We start from the raw sequence: 25,634 nt of genomic DNA, 5'->3' as shown, positions 1-25,634 counted from the left end.
ATGTGTTCATATGAATTTTTGATTTTCAAGCTATTTTTTTCCTATGGACAACTAAATAATTTCACAAGGAGAACATCAAAAAACTCCCCATATATGCAACATGATAACTTGCTTCTACTGGACGCTTCTTGTGCAAGAAAACCCACTTTCCTAGACTGAAATTTTCATGAGACATGAATTTCATGGAAACCTGGTTTTTATTCTTGCTTCCCAGCTGCATACAAACTACAGATCTCTGAATGTTAACTTTTTGTTAAGAAGAAGAGACTGCATTTTATTATTTAAAAAGAAAGTCTCGGGCAAATCTACTTGTTAACTGTTCACAGGGTTTTTTTTCCCTTTGGAACTCTTGTGAAGACAAATCTCCTGAGGAGAGGGTGTTCTCTTCTGAGAAAAGTCAAGCATAGCTCCACCAACAATAAAGAGCTTCCAAGGATTTGCATTTGCCAAGGGTCAGCTCCCAGACTATTTTTTGTTTGTTTGTTTTGTTTGTTTGAATATTTTAATTAACTGAAGCAGACCAAAATCTTCAAAATCTGCGCAATCATGTGTTTGTGAGTTTTAACAAAAGGCCTGATTTTGATCCCTCTGTAAGTCCCCACTGGCTGACCTGGTCAGTTCAGAAAGCAGATGTAAAACCATTCTGCTCATTTGCATATTTTAGGATCAGCTGCTGAATCATTGCAGGGGACACAAACCTCTCTCAAAACAAAGCACAAGTGACCACAAACAAGGGAGGAGGGGTGTGATTTTAGGCCAAGAATTCCTCTTCTCCTCCAGCCCATGCACAAAATCCATCTTTTTTGCACACAGCTCTTTAATGTGCGAGCATGGTTTGATTGTTGATTTGACTATCGGTTTGCTTCTCCGTATATTTGTGCCCAACTGATCTTTGGAAAGCTGAATTTTCAGCACCAGAATAATTCAAACTGGGGAGGAGAGGAAAGAATTCACAATATGACCTGATATTGTTAACAGTTTAGAGGTTACACTTCTGGCCAACCTCCCCTGACTGATATCTGCTGCTACTCTTTGAAACGCCCAGGTTCCCTCCCTCACCAATCCAGCCCGAACCCAACAAAAGACTCTACTTACCAGCCTTAATGTGAACATCCTGACTCCTGATTTTCCCTGAAGGATTTTCAGCTGTGCAATAGTAAGTGTTATCATGGATTAAGTTATTAAAGCTTGAAGGAGGGAAGGGGAAAATTTGGAGAGTGCCATTGGGGTGGACGTGGCGGATCCCTGGGACATCGTAGATCTCCTCGCCCGTCGCTAGGTACCATCTGAGCGTCACCGGGGGGATCCCCGCTGCTGGACAGGGGACCAGAGTCCCTGTGGTGCTAGCAAACACTACCTCTTGCAGAGATGCATTGACAAAATAGAGACTGGCGTGCAGCTCTTCACTGAAAACTGAAAGACAAAAAGACAAAAAAAAAAAAAAAAAAAAAAAAAAAAAAAAAAAAAAAAACCATAAAAAACAGACCTTGAAAACCTGAGAGATTTCAGCCGCGCGCGAAACGATTCGACGATGACGCCAAGTCAAACACAGCGCCCGGGGAAGGTAACCAAAGCATCTGGATGCTAATGTCAGCTCCAATAAATAAATAAAATAATAAAATGTTTCTCCTTTTCTAAGAAAATACTGCCAGGTTAAACACCCCGGAAGTGGTTTACACCCAAAAGTAGAATGAGGAACCCCTTTCGGTGTAAACAGATACAGATCCGCTCACTTCTGCGCTTGCTGAGGCAGTAGTCTTAGTACAGCCTGCAAAAATCTATCAGTAATCTGCTTTTACAAAATTTCCAGTGACTAAATTTCTGCCTAGAACACAGAGGCAGCCTCCGTTGGCATCCCTAAATTTATTTTTACAGTCTTTCCATGGCAAATATATATATATATATATATATATATATATATATATATATATACACATACACACACACATATATATATATAAAGTAATAAAAAAGAACTGAGGAGACAAAAAAAAAAATTCTTAGAACTCTTTAATCATAATGCACTTCTATACTTAATACAGATACAGCTTAGTAAATGCTTTATATCATCTGGTCAGGTTTTTCTAGCAAAGACCTCTAAACCTAGGTGACAATCTTGGTGCTGCCATCCATGTGACTCCAGGGAGTTCCACTCCCAACCTTGAACTGAAGGTTCTGTATCACTGGAAAGAGTCAATATAAGTCAGAGCATCAGATTAACCACTTCTGCCACGGGCTATTCAGCTCTCACCTGGAGGGTTTGAAGTCTCCAGGTGGTTTAAAAGTCCCCCAACTTTTCCTCTAAAGTACCTTCCAAACCTCTCTTGGAAAGCTGATAAGTCTAACACATGATTTTTGTTTTCCAATAAATGGTAAGATATATTCCAATGCTGCCAATCTGTTTTATATTTGCATATAATGCTCACTTGTAAAAAAAAAACTTGTCAGTTTTGCTTGACACAAACACAGAGATTTGGATGTTTCACTATATCTTGAAAGCAGTAGATTCTGACAGGATTTTCTAAAGCAAGGCTAGTAAGGGGTTGGTTTTTGAAAAGGTGACCTCACTGGAGGAGATCCCAGTGAGCAGTGATGAGACAGATTTTAGGGTAGCCTTCATTTGCACAATTATTATTGCACATTCTATTATCCTGCAGGAAGAACTTGCAGCCCCAATGCTAAACCCTGAACTCTCTTTTCTAACTCTGCCATTGCATTTTATGATAGTTTGGAGCACAAATCAGACTATTTTTTCCTTCTCTCTTTTGATATCTTGCAAAGATACAAGGTGGGAAAGTGTTCATCCTAAATATCATCAGGAGAGACTTAAAAGAGAGCAAAACTGGCTCTTGGTATCCCTGGAAATTAAAAAAAAGGGAGACACCCTCTCCAATAGGGAAAGATATCTGGCACACAGGAGACAGATAAATGAGTGGCACAGAGAAGGCTGAAAGGCATTTGGAGCTTCAGAAAGGAGAAATTTCAACTCTGGAGTTGAGCTCCTGCATTTAGATGAGGCAGGTGCCAGCACAGAATAAAGTCCCCTGAAAGAAAAGTTCCACTTAGTGGGTGCAATCCCAAGAGGAACTCAGGCATCTGGAAAGCAAAAATAGGCACAATTGGACTAAGCACAGGAAGAAGCTGGGTCCTCATTCAGAAGGAGTGAATAAGATGCTGCCACTTTTACATAATCACATTTCTAATTATAGTTGTACTTTGAAGCAGAGAACAGCATTGTTGGTAACATAATGGAGAACTGAAAAAAAAAAAAAAACCCAAACAATTTAGCATTGTTCATCTGCTGTACAAGCTTTTCTCTACAAATACAAATGAAACAACAAACAACAGGGCATTTAAATTTCCATTGGCCAACCAGACATTCGTGTAGAAGTAATAAACACAATTTGCATTTGCCAGCTCTTATTATGCTGTGCTGCTTCTTAGCACACATTCGAGCAAGTCCAGTAGCCTTCCTGGCCAAGAACAAAGAGGTAAATACCATATTACGAAGTCCATAAAAATAGAAAATATCAGGAACCCTGTTTGACACTTCCATAGAATCGAACTTCCCAATCAAATGCGGCACAGCTGAACTAGAGACTCATACTAGCAGCACAGAACAATGAATTTCTCCAGCTGCTTTTTATCCCCTGTAGAAGCTTTCACTACTTTTGACAAACTTTCCACCCATCAGCCAGTACAATAGTGCTTCCCTTTTTATACCAGCATCTGCCAGGCATTCATTTTAATGGCAGCCACAAACACACCAAGATCCCTGGAAAACAATCACACTGCTGTAATACACACACTTACACACAATGCTGACAGCCCAGATGCTTTTTGTGGTGGAATTCACTGTGTAAGCTGCTTGGAGACATCCAACGACAAAAATGGGATTTTGGAAGCTTTTATTAAAAAGATATTTCTCCTCAGCATTCCATAGGAAGAAAAGGAATAGCTGAATGACAGAACAAGTGGTTTATCGAAACCTAACTGAAACTGAGACAAGTCAAAGGCGATCTGTAATTAATTATATGTTACTTAATGATAGAATATGATCCAGCTAAACACTGTATTCTTCAGAAAGCAGAAGCAACTCTGACTAAGAGTTGCAAGGGAGAGTGGTAAGGGAAACTGATTAAAGTTATGGAAACAACGTAGCAAAGAGAAATAGAGAAATACATGAAGAATGGGAAAAAAAAAAAAAAAAAAAAAAAAAAAAAAAAAAAAAAAAAAGGCAATCATAGAAGAGAAAATAATACCCAAGGCAGAACTGAAAACTCTTGCAGCTGAGTGACTGCACTTGGCCTGGACAGAGATCACATCATTTCTCAGTGTAAGGGAAGAAAAGACAAAGATTATTTCTGAATAAGGGCTATCTATTACCAAACCAATAATTCTTGAGGGAAACAAGAGCAAGGCTGCACCTCAACAGTGCTCAGTTGCCCCAGCCAGAATGAAAAGGTGACAAACAATCTGCACCTGCAAGCACTTTGGGGCAAAAAGGCAGGGATTTGTGTCTTAAGCTAAGTGGTTAAAGGAAAACATCAACAGTTTATCAGATCAGAGGACAAGAAGCACTTCTGGAGTCTAAGGCTCAAGAGATGCCAGGATCACACTCCTACAAGAATTTGGAGAGAGGTGTGGGGGAGGGAAAAATAGAGGGCAGAGAAGGAAGGAGATGGGAGGTGGATACAGTTTTTGTAAATTCAAACAATACTCCTTACTCTCAAGTACTTGAAGCCATGAAGGGGAACTGACACAACATTATAGCCAAGGAAGTTTCTCCGGATTGGAGACAACACTGCTGTGCTTAGCAAAGGGCTGGATACATCACCCAGATGCAAAATTTCTGTTGGCATTTGGGAGATCTCTTTTCAAATAAACTGATCCTTTAGAAGCTGCTCGGTGGGGCTGTGATCTGATCTCCCCCAGCAAGGGAGACTGAGCACCGCGAGCCGGGCTGGGCAGGTGAAACCAGGATGGACACACAGCTCTGGGGATTTAGGCTGTCTGGCATTTCCAACACCTGTAGTTGTTGGCACAGAATAGACTGATTTTTCTTTTTTTTTTTTTTTTTTTCCAGAGATGACACTTTCTCTCTTAAGGCAGGTCACTCTTCCAAGTCACTCCTCCAGGTCTCCAACTCCTGCATGTAGACTGGAAGGTCTTCTACAAGGACCTAGCCAATACCTCTTGCCTCTGAGTCTGGGATTTTTCAAGGCTTCACAAGGCAAACCAGGCTGAAACTGCTGTTTCTCAATCCTCCCTTTTACTAGGCAGAAGGGGGTGTCACTGAGGGGTGTGAGAGAAGATCCTAAATTTAAATTATCACATTACAATCCCCGTGTAGGATCTGGTGACAGGGAGGGATCAGCACCAACGAAGAGATGAGAGAAAATATGCAAAAGCAAATCACGAAACCACCCATCCTCTTCCTTTCCTCCACCATGTCCCCCCTTCAGGTTGCTTCACCTGCAAGAACCTTTACCCTAAAGTGAAAGTGAAAACGTTCCTGGAGTTCGCGTGGAACAAAAGAAAACTTTGTGTCTGTTCAACTCAGTGCCAGAATACAATGTTGAGCCTTGGAGTTGTACATAATTCCTTTTCATCATGTGCTCTTTCATCTTTCAGTAAATTTAAATAACACTTCTGTGATTTTGAAGTTCTCTTTTTGGGCCTCATGCTCTCCTAAAGCCCTCTTGCCATATTCTGCAATTGGCCATTTGAAGCCCCAGTTTTCTCTTTAGCTCTTGAAAGAGCTGAAATACTTCTGGTCGAGAGACCAGTCAGCACACTCAAAAATATGAATAAAATGTCTCTGAACAATTAATTGATACTTATATTTAATTCACCTCCTGTACCCTTTTCAAGGACTAAATGCTGTTCCTGTAATGTCTTTGCAAGTGCAAAGTTTGGTCTTAAATGAATAACAACTTCAAACTAAGGGAAAAATTAGTTCTCATCCATTTGATTAATCAAATCCAGCATGAAATATTTATATAGATAAATTAAAAGATATGAATCAAAGTGAAAGTCTGGAGCCAAGAGACCACTGAGATTATTTAGATAAAATAAAAAATCAAAACAGAAAAGATAAATTACGTAATTAAGCACTTGACTGCACTCCTGCACTACAGCAGGTTTGTAGGAACAGCCTGAACTCTGTTACAGTGGAACTTCAGGTTTGCCACAGCTTTGGATATCAGTGTTCCCTCTCCTTTTCTCCTCAATGAGGTTGTGATTGAGGAACAGGGCTACAATCAAGTATTTCCTTCAGATTTACTGGATTGCATAAATTGCCACCTTAAAATGTAATAATTTCTCAAGTTTAAATACAGCTGCCTAAACACAAGGAACGTAGAAGCAATCCCAAGGAGTATTTAAGAAAAAAAAAAAAAAAAAAAAAAAAAAAAAAAAAAAAAAAAAAAAAAAAAAAAAAAAAAAAAAAGAAAGAAAGAAAGGACAGTATTTCATAAAGTCTAAGCTCCTAGTGCTGAATTATTTGGAATGGCAGACAGCTGGGACTTCTTTTTTCCATGGTGGGACAACACATTGCAGAAAAAGCTGACATTTGGAAAAAGTTTTCCAAACAGATGCAAAGCAGCATGAGACACAATCCCTTAAGAAGTTTAAGGGGTAAGAACCTGTGGATTCTTATCAGCTCATCAAGCTCTAATCAAAGTTTAAGAAAAACAATAAAATACCAATATCCTGCATGCCTCCTGGAAGAAGCCTTTCCCTAAAAGGCCTCAGCTATCGTGCCTTGGGTAGGAGAGCAGATTTTTGAGCTCTCTCCACAGGTAACGTCAGAAAAACACAGCCTGGGCTCAGACTTGATGGGGCAAATCCGTCACTTCACTTGGTCCACCATCTCCAGCAGACAGAGGGATTAGGACAACCTCCCAACCTTCTTAACATCTCACTTAACTGGAGAAGTTCAGCACAGGTTCCCCAACATTTTTACCTTCTGGGTGGACATTTGCTGCCTACATTTATAGATACTTGTTCTGTGAGCTCAGCCTGTCTGCCTCATGCATGAGCCTAAAAGCATCACAACCTTTGCCCGTCCTTACACCAGCAATTCCTAAATGGATCTCCAGCCTTCAGAAAATTCAAAAACAGGATGGGGGGTTTTTTAGTTTTTTTTGTTTTGTTTTGTGTTTTTTTTTTTGTTTGTTTGTTTGGTTTTTTTTTGTTGTTGTTGTTGTCGTTGTTTGTTTTGGTTTTTTTTTTTTTTTTTTTTTTTTTTTGGTGGTGGTGGTGGTGCAGGAATTGGCGCATAAAAAGATAAAGTGGAATCAGAGCAAGAAAAGACAAAGATCACAAAATATCCTGAGTTGGAAGGGACCAACAAAGATCATCAAGTCCAACCCCTGGCCCTGCACAGAATCATCCCCAAGAGCCACACCAGATGTTCCCTTTCATCCCCAAAAGAGGACAGGGAAGAGATTAAATAAAAGGAATCATTTGGCAAAATGAAAAAAAAATGGTAACAAAGCACGTGGAAGTCAGAAGGATGTTAAGACTCAAGGAACTCCCCAGGATCTCATCACTCTCGAGAGATTTGCTATCTGCCAGACAGCTCCTTTCTCACTGGCCTGAAATCAGAGTAAAAGCAAGCAAGAAAACATCCTTGTGACCACAGTCATTAAAAACATATGTCTGTGAGGCAGAGACCTAGAGAGAACAAAAAGACCCAATTATAGCAAAACAATAGAATTTTTTTTTAAGTGAGAATTTAAACCTCATTTTTCATATGATCAGCAAAAAAATATTGAAAACCTCCCTAACAGAGGAACATAAAACATTGATTATTCACTGTAAATACAAATATCTTGTGAGACAATTTAATGGAATTAATCCAAAAAGCAGTCCAAAAAAAAAAAAAAAAAAAAAAAAAAAAAAAAAACCAAATCAACTTTTGTGGGAAAATGGCTGAAGCCATCTAAACAATAAATTATATTTAAGGAAACTGAATTACCAGGATCATACTACAGGTTAATTACCCTGTTGACATCCAAACAATAGAGTATGCTAAGATAATCTTTTCTGCATAAACACACACACACAGAGAACTGATAAAGGAAACACTTCTGAATGCACTGCTGTGCCTTTCAAACCAGTAGTAGAAACATTACAAATGCAATAACAAATATGCTGATTACTCAATACAGAGCAGGGAGAGACAGCCTGGGTGGGTGGGTGGGTGGGTGGGTGGGAGACTGCGATACTGATGAGCTGTGTCACTGTTTAGGATGATTTTTAATTTTTTTTTCAAGATTCTATACTGGATCACCAAGACTGAGATTCAAAAAAGAGAGATAAAAAAAAAAAAAAAAAAAAAAAAAAAAGCCTTATTTGAAAAGAATCAAAACCTGATTAGACACTTACAAACAAGGATGTTATTATCACTACTCAATTATCCAGTAACAGGCTATGCAAAGTGACCTAGAGAAATTACTGCAGCTATTGTGGAAAGATCAGAGTGATGAGGCATTACAATAATCGTGTCTCCCTCTAGGGGTTTTATCTAATGACTAACACACGAGGTTGATAAATATTGTAAATTTTATTAGAGCAAGGGTAAAGCAAGCGCACTTTTACAACTTTGGCTTTGATTCTGGCTCTGGACAGGGATTTCTTTTGCTCCTCTAAATTGATGGGGACTGAACATTCCTCATTGTTTGAGGGGAAGGAGGGTAAAACACAGCTCACACAGGGAATAAGTTTCAGGTGGAGGCAAAATAAGTAACTTCAAGAAGAGGAAAACAGCACTGGATAAAGATGCTCTGACCAGAATCCAAAGTCAGTTTTAATAAAAAGGAATTAATAAAATGAAGAAGAGTGAAACAAGCAGCCCAAAAGAAGAATTATGAGAGAATGCTAAAATCAAAATAGCTTTATTGTGGAAAACAAAATTAAATCAATTGCCCAGTATTATTTGATATTAAAAATATCATTAGCAAAGAGATGAAGATATTAAACTAATACAATTACAAAAAGACCAATTAAGCACCACCACCCACAAGAGTTTTAAGAAAGGAGAGCACTATTCTTCCCACAGTATAAAATCTCGAAATGCGGAACTATTTCCTGCATTGTATGTTGTGTAAGAGTAGCCAGTATTTTAGGGCTCAGCAATACAAATTTGCTATGTGTCCACCAAAAACCCAACAAAAAATTATGTTTTGTCAAATTGCTACTCTGATTCAATGTGCCAGTGCTCAACCTTTTATTCCAAACGGTTACTCATTTGAATCAGTTTCAAAATCAGAACCACTAATGAGGATAATTAAGTATGCAGTTGGTTTTGCCCACAAATAATAATCACTATGGAAAAAAAGCACTCAGCCTTACATTATCATTCTCAGAGGACAGAAACTTCCATTAAATCAAAGCAGGCTTCCACAATTAAAAGAAAAGGTCCTCAGGTGAAACTATAAAAAGCAGCAGAACTCACAAAGCAGGGAGAGAAGGGTGGGTTTTGGTGGGATCCACAAATGCAGAGTGGCAAAGGTAATAGATGTGAATGATGGGAGCTTTTAATCAGCTAAAAAGGAATAATCTATGGTTAAAAGAATACCACCACCACTACCACCACCAAACAAACAAACAAACAAAAAAAGTAAAAAGAAAAACAAAAACATCCAGATAACCGTCAATCTATGGAAAAAATCATGCATCTGTGCTTCTTGAACCCAAAAACCCAATTTGGGGCTTGTCTTCAAAATGCTGTAGTTGACTTAATGCTTCTGAGAGAGTCCTGACAGCCACCAACTTCACATCCTAATGGGACAACAGAGTTTTACAAATGAACAGCAAGGCTGAGCATACTTTTTATTAGACCTGTCCAGGAAAGAGACAAATTTTTAAAAAAAATCTTCTCTTCCACACAAATAGGAAAGCAAAATAAATCAAAATTTTTGGTGAAAATAATAAACAGGACCTTATCCTACCCAGCTAGGAAACAGAAGAAGGAGAAAAGACCCAAAAGGTCAAGGGATTTTTAAATCTCGACCTCTCGCAGCTCTGCTGCTCCACACCACTCTTATTCCCAAGTACCTACAAAAGTGGGCCACAAAAATATAAAGCAACTAAATGGCGTCAAACTGAAAGAAAGTAGATTTAGATATCAGGAAGGAATTTTTTAAGGTGAGGATGGTGAGGCCCTGGCACAGAGTGCCCAGAGAAGCTGTGGCTGCCCCATCCCTGGAAGAGTTCAAAGCCAGGTTGGACAGGAGCTTGGAGCAATCTGGGACAGTGGAAGTTGAGAATCTCTCTAAGGTCTTCTACAACTCAAACTATTCCATGATTCTGTAATGTTACTTATACCCTCAGGAAGCCTTCAGGAGTTCTCACCAGTAATGATGGCAAGTTCAACGGGTTCCTGCATCTGCAACCTGGATGTAAATGTTGTTGTTAAAGCTGAAAATTGACTGCCTTAAAAGTTTCTGTAAATCCAAAACAGGGCTGAACATACACCACAGAAAGCTCTGCTCCAAAACTGTGAGAGGAGAGAAGGGGGAAGGAAAACAGAAGGGGGAATCTCAATGATGCCTGGTTGTATCCTACTCCTCCCCCATACTGAGCCACTTTGGAGGAAAAGAGTTTTTCTTGGATGCATTGAGGTGATGCCTTAAGTTTCATCTTTGATGTTTTTCAGATTCTGTGCTGCCTAGGGGTGCAGTTCTGAGCTCACATTCAGTGTCACTCAGCTCTCTGCACAGAGCAGAGAGACAAAACAAATCCTTTTCCTGTTGAAGACCAAGGACAACCAGTACAATTTTCAGGCCCAAAATCACAAACAATGGTGGCTGAACAGAGAAACAAGAAGGATGGGACCTCACAACCTGAAGCTGTAACTGGACAATTGAACCCCAATGTGCAAATGGATCAAAACTTATAAAAGTGTAACACCTTGTGACCGGGTGTCCATTTTATGACCATTTTGGGTCCACCTTGGGTGTAGCCCTGGCCGGGCTCTTGTCCTACCCAAGGTGTACCCTTAAAGGCCTTTTAATAAATATCTGCTTTATCCTTTAACTCTGTCCAGTCTCTGTTTCAGGTCAGCCTTCCCAAGGCATTAGAGGGACAACAATACTGCCCCAAGGGAAAGGTAAGAATGGAGGTTTGGGGTTTGGCTGAGCCTGAACAGCTTCTACCTGGACACCATCAGTGAGCTCATCCAGCAAGGACAAGCAAGAAAATCTGAAACGTGCTGGCTGCCATCAGCATACAAAACACGAGGTTTTACTGCAAGAAATCACACAAACATTGCTAAATACTCTGGGTGTTGAAAGAAATTGCATGGAGAATTAGGTGAAAGCTTTGGCAGCGCAGTATTTCCAACACTGACACCATTAGGTGCTACATTAGGTAGTCCCTGCTAAAGGAAAATGAAAAACCTGCCCATCATGGGAATAATAACAGAGCAACCTTTGTAGCACTTCCTGAAAAACAGAGTTCTTCCAGAAACTGCTTAAGAGATGAGTAGAACTGAACTCTACTGGATTTCCTAGTTAGGAAATGTTGAACAAAGACTGTAGCCTTTTAACAGTCCAAATTCACCACCATCACCACCATCAAAGACAAAATTCAATATTAGTGTGAAGCATTTTTTTGCATCAAACTTCATACAATATTGTGGTATAAGAGCATTTCCATTTTGGAAGTGTTAATTTTACTGTCCCCCACTTCACCACCATGATTCTTCTTTGACGTCGAAGTTAACTGCAAGTGATTTATGCAAGTACAAGTCCTTATTCCCTAAATATGCAAATGTAGGGTGGAAGAAATTCCCAAGTCACAGGCAAGAATATATACACCCCTGAGCATCAATCTGAAGGGAGGGAACACGTGGAATCTGGAAATTGCTCTGTGGAACAACCCCTTGCCTGGATTAGAAATCCCTCCAGGACCGCAGATCCACCTGGCATTTGGATTTCCTCCCCTGGTGAGGGTTCTCAAGACCCTGAAGAACACGCAGCACGTCTCAAACATTTTGCTGCCCTAATGCTGCTTTGCATCCGTGCTGGATTTTTCCAGCCGTGGGGACAAGCCCTGAGTGTGACTGAATTCCTCCTGACATCTCTTCTGTCATATCAGCCGGGGCTGAGTCACAGCAGCAGAACAAGGGCAGCCCTTCCCCGTGCTCCAAACCCAGCACCAGCAGAGGAGTGAAGAGGGCACAGCTGCCTGGCTTGCTCAGGGGATGGCTCTCAATGAACATCCAAAAAATAAAGAGGAGAGAGGGAGGAAAAGAAGGAGAAACTCACAAAGCCCACATAGCAATTTCTTCTGTTCCAGCACAAACAACCAGCACCAGCAGATCCGAGCAGTCTCACTGCTGTAGAGCAAACAGGAGTTGCAGATAGATACTATCTTAATGCATATATTATTAGTAACAATTAGTATATATTTATTATTTTAATAATGAAATTGGTGATAGGCTCTGAAAGTGATTTGGCTCTATTAATCATGAAAATAAACCCAGGACTGAGAGAGAAAGAGGGTAACACACATGCTACAACAAAACAGGATAGGATATTACAACATAATTTAAGTGTACACAGGATGTAAGGACATGCAGTGACAGAACAAGAAGAAAAGGCCTTTAACTGAAAGACAGAAGGGTTAGGTTAAATACTGAGAAGAAATTCTTCTCTGTGAGGGTGGGCAGGCCCTGGCACAGGGTGCCCAGAGCAGCTGTGGCTGCCCTTGGATCCCTGGCAGTGCCCAAGGCCAGGTTGGACATTGGGGCTTGGAGCAGCCTGGGACAGTGGAAGGTGTCCCTGCCCATGGCAGAGGCGGGGATGAGATGAGCTTTTAGTTCCCTTCCAACTCAAACCATTCTGTGATTCCATTCTATAATGAAAAAGAGAAGCAGCATTACCATTTGGTTACTGCTCACATTTTTTTCCTAAACTGCTTCCAGGATCCCCATGATGTACAGATTTTTGTTTGTATCTCACTAAATTAAAGGAAAGGAAAATGCCCTGGCATTCATGGCTATTTTTGTAGAAGAATAGAGCTATGACAAGCTACTGCAATCTCAATTAAAAAGAATACCAAAAAACTCAAGAATTTTCATTCTACCTAACACTTGAAGGGGAAAGGAAAAGAGGATAAAAAAGAGAAAAGGACTAGGTCTAAAAAAAGTCTTCAGGATTTAATTTTTTTCATCACAAATCCAAACAAACAACTTATGGAATGATCACTGCCTTTAGCAACTGCAGTCTGGTACCCTCTTGGTCATGGGTTTGCTGTATAATTCACACAACATAGCATACAAAGAAATAAGTATATTAGCATTATTATAAAATAGACACAATCCATGAGGAATTTCTTTTCCTCAGTGGGAGACAAGATCTCAGGAATTTGGGTTTTTCTGGAGGAGGAAAAATTTACAGAAGAAGAAAATAAATATGCCTCAAACAAATTAAAAGAGCAACATCACTCAATATTAATATCGCATCTACAAATGGAGGGGAGACACTACCAGTGTAAAAATAAGTTATCCAAGAGTATTTTAACATTCTGAATGATGCCAGGATAACATTCAATTTGGAAATGGCACGTTTAGCATGTTAATCAGTTGAGGAATAGAAATATATAAGAAAATATTATGAAGATGTACAGAATAAGTGTATAACACAGATTTACATATTATATACTCTTGACAAAATACAAGACTAGCTTGCCTTGAAGGCCTCTTTGTTTACCCGAAAAATAAGCACACGACTTGCTGAGCCGTTACTTGGAAAATCCTGTTTCCATTTTGCTCCCCCCATCAGGATTTCTGTGTCACATCAAGGCAATCACAAGCCTCAAAGACCAACAGCAAAAACCAGCATTCTTTGAACTTAATTGAAATTTGAACACCTAAATACCAGTGACAACCTGAGCTTGGGTCTTTGCCGTGTTTCCCATTAGTTTTTTTAAAAATAGTGAATAACTTTTTCACTGAAGTGCAATGCAAATGAAGTCCTTGCACCTTCTTGGGGCCAAGGAAGGTATTTCTGTCCACCCTGGTGTCAGTTCAGCCTAAACAAACCTGTCCCCTTCCAGTTTTCCTTGGGAGCACTTTACAGAGACCAAGCCTCAAGAGTAACTGCAGAAACACGTTTATTTTATTATCACTTTTGGGAGAAGGATGACATCGTTCAACATGAATCTTAGTGAAAGGAAAAAGAATTCTTCAGTATCCAGTTTCTTTAAAAAAAAAAAAAAAAAAAAAAAATCACCTTTCTTTTGTGTAAGAGTAGAATAGGGTTTTATTCCAGATGTCCAAGCACCCATCACCTGTGCTCCAACTGTGGCTGATAAAGGATGTTTAGGGAAGGTCTGTCACAATCCTTTCCTAGTAGTGACAGCTAATTTTAAGCCCAGTATCACACAAATAAGTAGAATTACTTTTGCTGTTTGCAGTGCTCTGCACTCATTTTCTGCCCCAATCACCATTTCATTCCCCATTATTGTATGATCTTTCTAACTCTTTGCAGCTCTACTTCTGTGCATTTTGGGCTCTCTTGAATAGCGTTGCATCAAAATATTTTTAAATATTTATAACCTTCTTCAGTTCATTTATGTCAACCAACCCATGAACCAGCGCAGATCACTGACAGCGTTTTCTCTCCAGCAGGAAAATCAATTATAAGTTTCCTATCTCTTTCCTAGCCTATCATCAATCTACATAAGGACCTCTCTTACCCCATGGCATCTTTCTTCCATACTGCTTGATACGACATTTTGATGAACTTGTTTTAAAGATCCAGTTATGTTATACTGACTCCGTTCTCCTTGCCCACCTGCTTCGATTCCCTCAAAGAAAAAATCTGGAATAATTTGCCAAGCAGAACTTTCCTTTTCTAAGTCTGTCAGATTTCTTTCCCCAGTACATTGCATTTATTTATGTGCTCTAAAAACTTTGTTCTTTAAGGCCTGATAACTTACAGTTCTCTACCTTAGTCCTTTAAGACAAAAAATCCGTGACATTAAGTACCTAAAATAAAATAGCAAGAACACATCTGATGTCTGGCGTTTTCAGAGTTTAAAAACTTATTTCAAATTAATTTTCTAGCATCAGTTCCTTGGGGATTGGATGCTTTGTCCCAGATGTCAGTTTTCGAACACTGAGGTTATTTTGGAATTTTCTAGGTTCACTATCTTTCACCTTCACTTTTTTGTCTGAGACTGCAGGATTTAACGTGGTTTTTCTTCAAGATTTCAGTCCTGGAAGACAAATTCTCACCAATTACATGAGAATTTCTTGCCAATTACCCCCACACTTGTCAAATCCCCCTATCTTTAAGTTTGAAACCATCTGTTTGCTTATCCTGTTTCAGTTTGTATCACATCCCAACTTACCTTTAAATATTTCCTTTTCTTCCTCTAAGTCTTCCTCCTTCTTCTCAATACTATTTTATTTTAAACTCAGTTTTTGGGGTTGGGCAAACAATAAAGGAACCTACAAGAAAAGGCTGAGCAGAGTGCTCCTAAAATTCAACCTTTCATTCAAACAATCTGTTTCAAGCAAGTCTTTCTCTATTATTTCCTGTGTTGCTGGTACCTCTTGGAATGTTCCAGCTGCATCTCCTGTGCAAGACAAAATCACCTTCCCTGGAGGCTCCAAACCACAGCACCCACCTTTCACCTCTCATCTTCATGAACCAACTCCACCTAGCTGAAAACATACACCTCCTTCATTCATCAGTCACATCCAACCATAATATTTAAGGCTTAATACAATCACTGTATTTGGCAAAATAGTTTCTCCCACACACACTTCTGCTCCTAATCAGAGCTAATTAAGTATGTGCATCATACAAATTGACAGCCATGTATATTCTGAAGCAGAGTTTAAAGTGTAAATAATGATGAGATAAAAGGGATCTTTTGAGCAAAATCAAAGTATCAAGTAGTCATTATGTGTAATCACTATTACAATTTAATGACATTTGTGCTAGAATAGGAATATGAACGGGAATTAAAGTGTCTCATATACATTACTACTTTTTTTTTTTTTTTTTTAAACTCTATGCTGGTTCCAAAGGGTTTAGAAAATATCAGCCTTAGACTGAGTCTTCAGCAGGTGATTCTGCTGCAAACACAGAGCCCAAGCCAGCTGCAGTGGTCTGGATGTGAGACGTGAGGAGGTCATGCTGTGTGTGACAAAGATTCGAATATTTATCCTTTTAATCTTGCTTTATGCATTAAATATCAATATTAAGACTGGAAAGCCACGACTGGAGGCTGCTACCCCATCACACACACTAATCTGTGCCTAAGATACAGAGGTAACCTCAAATAGATGTGACAGCGACTCACAAACCTGACTAAAGGGGTAAAAGGGAGGCAGAGGAAGGAGGAGTAAGATTCCTTTGCTCCCATGAACCTGACAAGCAGCAAATCGTGAGAGAGCAGAAGCAAGAGAGAAAAAAATTGATGTGCTTTTAAATTTCCTATGTGTTGGTAAATACTTTTGTTTTATGACCAGCCCAAAGGATAATCACAGGAGTCAGTTTTGCCCATCGTCAGGACAGTAGGTTTGCAAACATCATCTTTCTTGATAGAGGTGTTTCTATATCTAACATTTCTCAGGGGATCAAGTCCTGAATGTGGCCTTACTAATATTTCAATGCATCAATGAAAACGTAGCACAAGAAGAACAAAGTAAATAAAACAGAAGGCCAGGAGTGCTCAGTGACAAAAAAAAAAATTAAAAATACCGACTTCCAAATGTTTTTTCACCCAAAAGTTTATATGAAGGGGACAGGACACAAAGGACACACTAATCAAATAGAAGACTTCATGTAATCTGTAGAAATATCAGATTGTGCAACAGCACCAGTGGAGTTCAGGGCACAGACTGATACCAAGGTATCCCTAGAGCTTGTTTGCATTTACTAATACAGAACTTGATGCAGCAGAGAAACTTTGAGGGTCTATCCATCAATATTTTTTCATCTTTCCATTCCTTTCCTTCTTCATGCAGATTTAAAGAGAGGTATCTGGCTTTATTGATTATGATCACCTTGAGCCGTTTCCGTTCATGAACTGAAAAAAAAAAAAAAAAAAAAAAAAAAAAAAAAAAAAAAAAACCAGGAAGATGAGCTGATGGGTAAAATCCCTCTTGGGTTGTTCTAAGGTTTCTGGCTTTGAAATGAAATAATTAAAAAAGAATATGCCACCCAACCAAACCATCCCATCCCCTATATAATTCACATCTAAATTTGTCCCATTAAAAACATTCTAAACATTTTGGGTTTTTTTATTACTCTACAGTGAAACCAAATACTTGGTTTAGGCCTGTGCCTATTTTTAATGGCCTGTTTTAACTCTCCCATTGATCTGTTGTCATGTTTAATCAAGACAACAACAACAAAAAAAAGAGTAGCAAGTAGGGTAAGCTTCAAGTACTGCACATTTAATTACATCAAGGATTCGTTGGGGAGGAAGAGCAGAAATTGACCTTTGTATCAGGTTTCATGAGCTTAGGTGTTCTTTTTAGCCTCCCAGAATATCAACACTGAAAATGGGAAAATTAAGTGGTTCTGTGCTTGAATTAAACAAAAGGCCACCCTAAGGAACAGTCTGCAGAAGAACCAGAGCAGCAAGAAGGTATTGTTAGGTTTTCTAGTCCATCACTCACCAGCACAGCACCTCCCCATCCTGAACCAGGTGCACACAAATAGCAGAGCTGTTTTTCACATCATTTAGAAGAACAATGCCACAGCAGTGGGATGGATCCCGCCGTGCAGACACAGTGTGTGTGCCTGGGCAGGCTCGAGAACAGAGCCACGGGAACCTCGCTGGGCTCACAAAGCCAAGGGAAAAGATGGGGAGAGACTTTTCACAAAGGATGGAGTGACAGGACAAAGGGAATGGCTTCAAACTCAGAATGTGTTCAGATTAGATATTAGGATGGAATTGTTCCCTGGGAGGGTGTTGAGGCCCTGGCACAGAATTCCCAGAGCAGCTGTGGCTGCCCCTGGATCCCTGGCAGTGCCCAAGGCCAGGTTGGACACTGGGGCTGGGAGCAGCCTGGGACAGTGGAAGGTGTCCCTGCCATGGCAGGGGGTTGGAACAGGATGATCTTTAAGGTTCCTTCCAACCTAAACCATCCTGTGATTCCATGATATAGAAACCTGATGCCTTCATTGTTTAGCTGATACAACAGGTTCAACAGGAGATTTATAACAGTCTTAAATTCTAAGTTCCTTCTCATTAAAAAGAATGGAAATTTCTTTCTTCCCTATTCCTAGGGATCCTTATTCTGTGCATGCCACTCACTAATAAACAGCTGCAATTGATCTGGTGGGAAAAGAGACAAGCAAATTATGACACACGGATCACACACCAAGGTGAGTCTTTTCACTGTTAAAAGCATAATTAGTTTCTCCCTCTTGAAAATACACAAAATATCAGATGAGTCCTATAACTGCTTTGGGGATGGTGAGTTTTGTATTTCCCAGCAGCCTGTGCTCAGATGATATCACGTGTCTCAATCTGAAATGTTAAATTTGGAGAACACATCTTACATGCAAGCAACAAAAAGTGATCAAAAAGAAAATAGCCCAGATTTCCCAAGGCCTGTGCAAGCAGAAACAGCTCTTTCCATTATCTCCATTTGCTTGACATCTAAATACAGTTTTACAGTATACAACAGTATTGGTATTATTTGTAGGTTAAATTTGGATTTAGCAAAACACAGGTAACACTCTTGACAAGAAATAAGAGTTTGTGGGGATTCCAGAATGTTAACGAACCATCAGATTCAGTAACTGCATTCTGACTTTCTGAAAACCTTATGTGTGGTAACTTTCATTAGAATGGCGAGATGATTCATTATCATGTCAAGTACAGGAACAAGATAAGATAAATAAATATACGAAACAGCCCTAACCTCAGCTGGTTTGCTGTAGACCTCATTGTTAAAGAAAACATATGTTTACAGCTTTTTTTTTATAAAGTACAGTATTTATTACAATTGCAAATGCACGTTTCAGTCCCATAAGGGGAAGAAAACCTACTCAGACACCAAACTGTCTGTAGCAGAGACCAGAAACTTCCCTCACAAGAAGCAGTCTGAGAGAAACCATCAAAGAGGAGAAAATACTCAGCAGCAACACAGTTGTCAGGTCTACATGAGGTATCTGGAGCTGGTGTAAAGGCAGGGAATGGAAGCAGAGGGGCAAAACCTGTATGAATTATATGATTATATACTGGAAGGACTGAGGCAGCTGCAAACTCTGCTGGGGGCAGGGACATGCCAGGGACGTGCACCTCTGGTCGTGCAAAAGGGTCTGCAACCACCGAGCCATTCTGCTACCACAAGCACAGTGTTAAAATCTGTTTTGCAAAGCCTGCACTGAATTACTGCCTGATTTTGGGGACAGCTTTAGCTTTTCTGCAGAATGATCGATCCCTGCTTGGCCATCACTGTCCATCCCTCCCGTGCTGGCAGGATCCAAGGGACAAAGAACACCAGGCACCACAAGTTGCCCGGGCTGGGCTCCCTCAGGAATTCAAAGGTGTCCTAGAGAAGATGTGACACAAAGCTCCATTTTCCTGCCTGAAGCAGGACTGAGCACACAGGGTTTGCTCACACTGCCGGGGAACCTCGAGGTTCCTTTGCGGACCCTGTGAGCAGCGGTGACACAAACACCCGGTAGCTGAAAACCAGGCAAGAGCACTCCATGAGCCAGGCTTGTCAGGATGCACACAAAGAGCTGGCAGGAAAAGAGGGAGAAGTCAAGAGTCTTGAAGCACACTTTCAGTTCCTGGCTTTTGAGGGCCCAGTAAACATCATCCTGATGCAAATGCAGCGTTACCTGTTTGATGCATTCCAGACTCCAGCTCAGATTCCTTTGTGATTTTACAACATGGAGTCAACCTAAACTAGCAATTTTCATACAAAAGCATTGTTACTTTGAAGAAATACCTAATGCTTTTAAGAGAGACACTATTGTTTAAAAAAAAAACAAAAAACAAAAAAACCCTATTTTTTACAAATAGATCATTCTTAAAGGATGTGCATTGTCTACATGGAACATGCACTTTAATTTATACACAGCTGACACTAAAATGCCTTGTTATTGTTGAATTCCCTTCCTGAGTACACATAAACACCCACTCCTTCCCGGTCTTAACATTTCACTGAAAAGAACTTCTTCACTCCTGTTTGGCATAATGAAGAGAAAAGGCTTTGAAAACAAATGAGGGGAAGAAAATAATAAGGCTACACACATTAGGCTTTTACTACCTTCAACAGCAGTTAGACACAGAAATTATCTGCTCAGGGAGGGAGCTCAGGGACTGTCATTAGACCTGTTAGGAATATGATCAGTGCAAAACTCAAGGGACCACCACAAGATGGAAGGTAGGGGGACAGAAAAATAAAAATAAAAGGTAACATTAAAAAAAAAAAAAAAACAAAAAAAAACACAAAGGGTAAAATAAAAACCTGGCACACACTTCTTGGTCTAATTAAAGTGACCCAGGAGATGGAGAACACCATCTATGCCCAGCACCTAAAATATAAAGCAGCAGATTTATCAAGCTATAGGGAAAAAAAAAAAAAAAAAAAAGCGCCAAAGCTAGTGTTTTTTAAAACACAGAAGGTCACTTGGTGTTAAAGACAGAAAGCAGCAGTTGTTTAATTTTTTTGTTTCTAAATGCCCTTAATGCATTTTCTAGTGGTTCATATTCTAGCAGTATACTTCTCATGCACTGTACTTCAAGTGACTCCACTCAAATAATAAGGTCTTTGAACTGACCTTGTGAAAGTCTTCCCTAGGAAATGCACAGATAGAAATGAACTTTAAAGGTCAGCCTTAGAGGGGAGAGAAAAAAAGATGTGGTTTCCAGGCTGCAGCTTATATGTGCAGGTAAGGGGTGGCTGCGTCGCTTGCAAATGAGAACTGTAAGATGGAACCGGACTGATTTTCATTTTAGCTCAGGAAATCAAAACTAAATATTCTAATAAACCGCACATCCCTTTGTCACAAACAGACTTTCCTGGATATAACCTACTGTCAGTGAACTTTGTAGCCATTTAAGAGCCTTTGGAAGTTTAGTGAGAGGACACAAAAGCTCCTCCTCCCTCAAGACCTGCATCCTGCCCTACACAGCATCACTCCAGGAGACACCCGAGGCACTGAACCGTGCCCAGCTTTTCCTCAGTTAAAAGGGATCATTCCCACAGACCAGGAAAGGTTTGTAGAGCAAACACACAGCTTTTCTCCTGCTGCCCACAGGCTGTGAGCAAGGCAGAGGTGCAGGTGCTTTTCCTAGCTTTTCTCAGCTGGAAGTGGGGTCACCACCAGCACAGCGAGCGGGGGAAAGGAGGGAATCTGTGGCCTCTCCACAACTTCCCCATCCAGCACCACATCCGTCCTCCTCTCAAATGTCATTGGCCCAATTGAGGAGAAAAATAATTAGTTTCACTCTACTTCCTGCTAATTACAGAGTGTATAATCTGCCAAACGATGTACACGCTCGTGTTGGCTGTGGCCTGCTGCCTCCCCCTGCTATCGCAGGCAGCGAATGGCTTACCAGTGACAGCTGGCAAACCAGCCTCTGGGAATAAAACATTTTAGCACTTCATAAATTTCTAACAAGGTTTCAAATTGCTTCGGTTTCCCTCCTCTCAGCTCTGTCAGCCTAGCAAAGGAGTTGAGGAGGGGGGGGACAGAAAGCGGGGTGGGGGGGGGGGGGGGGGGGGGGGAGGTGAACGCTAATTAAATCCGCAGCAGAAAAGTACAACTTGTGGGATAGTTCATTATTTTTAATAAGCAGCAATTAGACCCCAACTCCGAGGAAAGCTGGATGCTTCCTGCGAGGCACTGGCGGTGGGGAAAGCCGAAATACATCCTTCTGCCTCAAATTTTCAACGTAGGAGCAAGTAAAGCACTTTAAAGTGCAGCTGCATGGCATGATAAAACTTAATGGAAGGTGACACAAAACGCACTGAAAACTCGGAGGGAGCATGCAGCATAGCTGGCATTAATGTTAAGGTTTTGTATCACCATTCAGATAACAAATGGTTTCCAAATCCCCCCATGAAGCTGCCACCAGGATAAAAAGCTGTCTTATCGTTATTGCTATTGATCAGACAACATGCCCACATTCCACCGATTCTGACATCCTGACCGCAGGAATGTGCCTAGAATAAAAATAATAGGATGCAAACAGCTATTGATCATATTTATAGCAGGCTCCCTCACAGGTGTAAGTCAGCAACTCTCCACTCACTATGAACAGACAAAACACAGGGACTGATTGAGAGGCCAAATGTCCCAGAAAAAATCAAATATTTGTGCATCTGATGTTACAGGAATATTATAGAACAGGGAGATTTTACTTGGGATTGTAGGAAAGACTTAAGCAGAAATAGGCACTTGGTGAAAACAGAATAAATGTGTTTAATAGGAGATAAACAGCACAGTAGAACAATAGGGTCATGTTATCGGAGCTACACTTCTTTAGCTAAAATTGACCCTTATTTTGATTTCATTTTACTAGTAGTTGAAACAAAAAGCCAGTAACTGAACAGATTGATTCTTTTTCATTATATTTAGTTCTGAAAGGTCAGCGTGGCGCTAGTTGCAACTTGGGAAATAATAAAAAACAAAGAAGAGGCAGAAAGGTACCAAATCTGACCTGTGTCACACCTGAGAGCCCTTCAGTAGAGTGCAAAATCCTTCAGGAGGGAATTAAGACAAAAAAATACCCAAACCCAAAACAAATGCGCAGCAGAGCAGGTGCTTTTATGTCACAAGAAGAAAGAATTTGCCATCAGGACCTCCATTTGCTGTGTCCTCTTTCCAGGAGAATCTCTAACCACAGGTATCTTCCAGATAAAGATATTCACCTGGAAACATGTCTACTTTTAGGCTGAAGCTGAATGTCAGCAGAAAAAGGCTGTCAAACACTTGGGTATTTTCACTGGAGAACGCTGTGGCACCGAGTGCCTTATTTATATCAGTATTTAATGGCAAGATCAGCCTTAGGAATCCCAAATTCTTTCCCCAGAGACCAAGGAGAAAGGCTGGAGCAAGACCTTGGTGGAAGAGGATGAGGTCAGGGAATATATAAATGAACAGGACTTATATAAATCCATGGGCCCCTGGTGAAGTGTTTAATGTTTCTTCTGTAAATGAAATTCGCTTCCTATTTCTTAATTCAGAAGTTCACCCACAAAAAATAATCAAATTTTTCTTCCTCATGTCCAGCATTTAATTTACTGTGTTATAAAGAACACAAAATTCACCCGTTTTCATTCTCCTGCTTCATCAGGAGGCAGGAGGGATCTTAGGAGATAGGGAATATGGTGTAATAAGAGGAAGAAAGTGAAGGAAAGGAGAAGAAAAATGAGCTGGAGAGAAGTGATAATTTAAGCAGGGCAAGAGAAGAGCTGATGAAGATACATACAGCATTTCTATCAGAACTTAACTCTAAAAGAGACCAGAATTCCAGACTCAGGCCAGCAGAACTAAACCAAAATCTTCACTTCGCTGTCATTTCTCAAGCACAAACCGAAAGTCCTCAAAAATAAAACCAAGACCACCACCAAGCACAGCCTCAGTGCTTTGCTGTGAAAATGAGTCCTAAGCATATTTTAAACCAAATTTTGTTCATCTTACCCAAGTGACTGCTCAAGCAGTAATTCTGGAGACATTCGGTGCCGCTGTGATGGGGACCTGGCTGCTGCTCCATTTGTCTGTAGCCAAGGAATTTCAATCAAAGGACATGCCACTCATTTCAGCCATAGCACCAAAAGTGTCAGTCAGCAACAGTCAAGCATGAAATAAAATGCTCTTAAAACAAATAAATTAATCTTAGGGGAAAAAAAAGTATAAAAGTGTGTTCAGGAGGCCTGAAGCTGCTCAGGAAATAAATCTTCTGTGTTATTCAACAATAACAACTTTTAAAATGAGTCTTTCTCTCCCCAAATGAGGGTGTAAAGGATAAATGTTATTTTTCTCTCAAGAGAAAAAAGAAATCATACAGAACATTTTTATTTTGACTAGGAAAAAAATTAAGTTTTGTATTAAAGATGGTGCAATGGAACCTGCTAGCTTTATTCTGAAAGCACGTGTAAGAGTTCACTAATTTTCATTACACTTTTAAAACTGGTGGCATTAAAAATTTTTCAACTTTATCGGATATGTTGTTGAATTAGAATTTCATCAAAATAGCTCTCCTCATTAAAAACAAAATTTCTAAATGTTACAGACATCTGGAGCAAGTCTCAGTAGAAAATACAATAAAGAGAAGAAAGTGTTGATTGTGTTTTCTTCCCTCAGTCTCTTGACTAGGGAAGAAAAAAATGAAGATTTTAGGTTTGTTTTTTATAAGTGTGGGAGGCCCTGAAACTCCTCCCCATCTGGGATGCGCTTGGTCATGGATTGCAGATTCCATGGGGTGGCTGAATGATCTCTGTGGGCAGAGTTACATGCAGCTCCCCATGCACACTGAAACCTCCCCAGACACTCCTATTTGTGTGTTACAGAGTAAGGAACCCTCACCCCACATCCCTGTGCACCTCACGTGCCCCATTTTGGGGCCCTCTCACCTAATCTAGAATGTGTGATGCCCCCTCTCCTTATTAAAATGAGCAGGCATGCAAATTTTGTAATATTTTTCTTTCAGCCTGTAGATTTTTCCCTTGTAGAAACAAGATATTTTTCTCATTGTCCGAAATAACATCACTTTTTGCAAGTAAGAAGTCAGCAGAGCCATCACCAGCCAAAGTTCACCTTTATTTTATTCTCCTACAGTGGGATAAGGTCACCAAAAAAAAAAACCATTCTGGCTCAAGCCAAAGCTATTTTTTTTCATCCTGGAGTACATGTTGCTCCTAATCCCTGCTCTCATTACTGCCAGCAACACATCCATAGGCTGAAGTAACCTGCATTACATAATTGGAGGGACAATGTCCTCACAACTTCCTGCAGCAGCACTGAGCACACGTGGCCATTAAAAATGAGTAGCACACAACACATCACCCTCAGAGCAATTTAAATAGCAGGACAAACGTGTAATGGGTAATATTTTTCCGGCACGCCCGGAACAAAAATCTAACTGTGTCACCCTCTCGCCTAATCCTCCCAGGACAAGTCCCAACCTCCTCCAAACCAGTTTGAATAGATGGGGGTGACCCAAGCCTGGCAGTGCTCCCATGGCAAGTTTGACCCTCATCTTTGACAGGCAGCAAGGCTGAGCAGATTAATGGGTCTGCTCAGCAGCTTCCTGGTTGCTGGTGCTGCCTGCATGTGAATTCTGGCCCCCAGGGCTGCCTCCCCACCCTACAACCCCTCTCCACCCCTTTATCCTCCTCTCCCAAATGAAGAATGGCTGGGCTGGCACTGGCACAATGCTGTGACCTGGCCAAAGGACGCTTGTGGCACCTGAGCTCCCAGGGCAGTGAGCTCGAGGCGCTGTCCCAGCTCAAGCTCTGCGTCTCTAAATTGAATTTCTCACCAGATGTGGAAATAGCAGTGCAGGGAAGCAGGGTGGCTGATGCCAGCACCTGCTACAGGTGTCAGTCTGAGCGCAGTTATTGCACCCACACAAAGGAAACAAAGATTTAGGGTGTCTTGTGCTGGTTTTCTGTGGAAATCCCAGCT

The 25,634-nt window shown here is 40.5% G+C and overlaps 1 protein-coding gene across 6 annotated transcripts in view; it reads right to left on the bottom strand.

Annotated features, from left to right (window-relative positions):
• DSCAM (DS cell adhesion molecule) overlaps positions 1-25,634 on the bottom strand; it is a 447,196-nt gene that overhangs the window by 382,696 nt on the left and 38,866 nt on the right. For all 6 annotated transcript variants that reach the window (XM_040055422.1, XM_040055421.2, XM_040055424.1 and 3 more), the window contains exon 2: positions 1,096-1,413. Coding sequence is in view for 5 of the 6 variants with exons in the window: in XM_040055421.2 (XP_039911355.1) it covers positions 1,096-1,413 (318 nt within the window). In the remaining variant the exon portion in view is untranslated. The remainder of the gene's footprint in view (positions 1-1,095; positions 1,414-25,634) is intronic.

The sequence above is a fragment of the Hirundo rustica genome, chromosome 2, assembly GCF_015227805.2.
Source record: "Hirundo rustica isolate bHirRus1 chromosome 2, bHirRus1.pri.v3, whole genome shotgun sequence".
Classification (NCBI taxonomy): Eukaryota; Metazoa; Chordata; class Aves; order Passeriformes; family Hirundinidae; genus Hirundo; species Hirundo rustica.
Note: the sequence above shows the minus strand (reverse complement) of the source record. Positions and strands in the feature narration are given on the sequence as shown.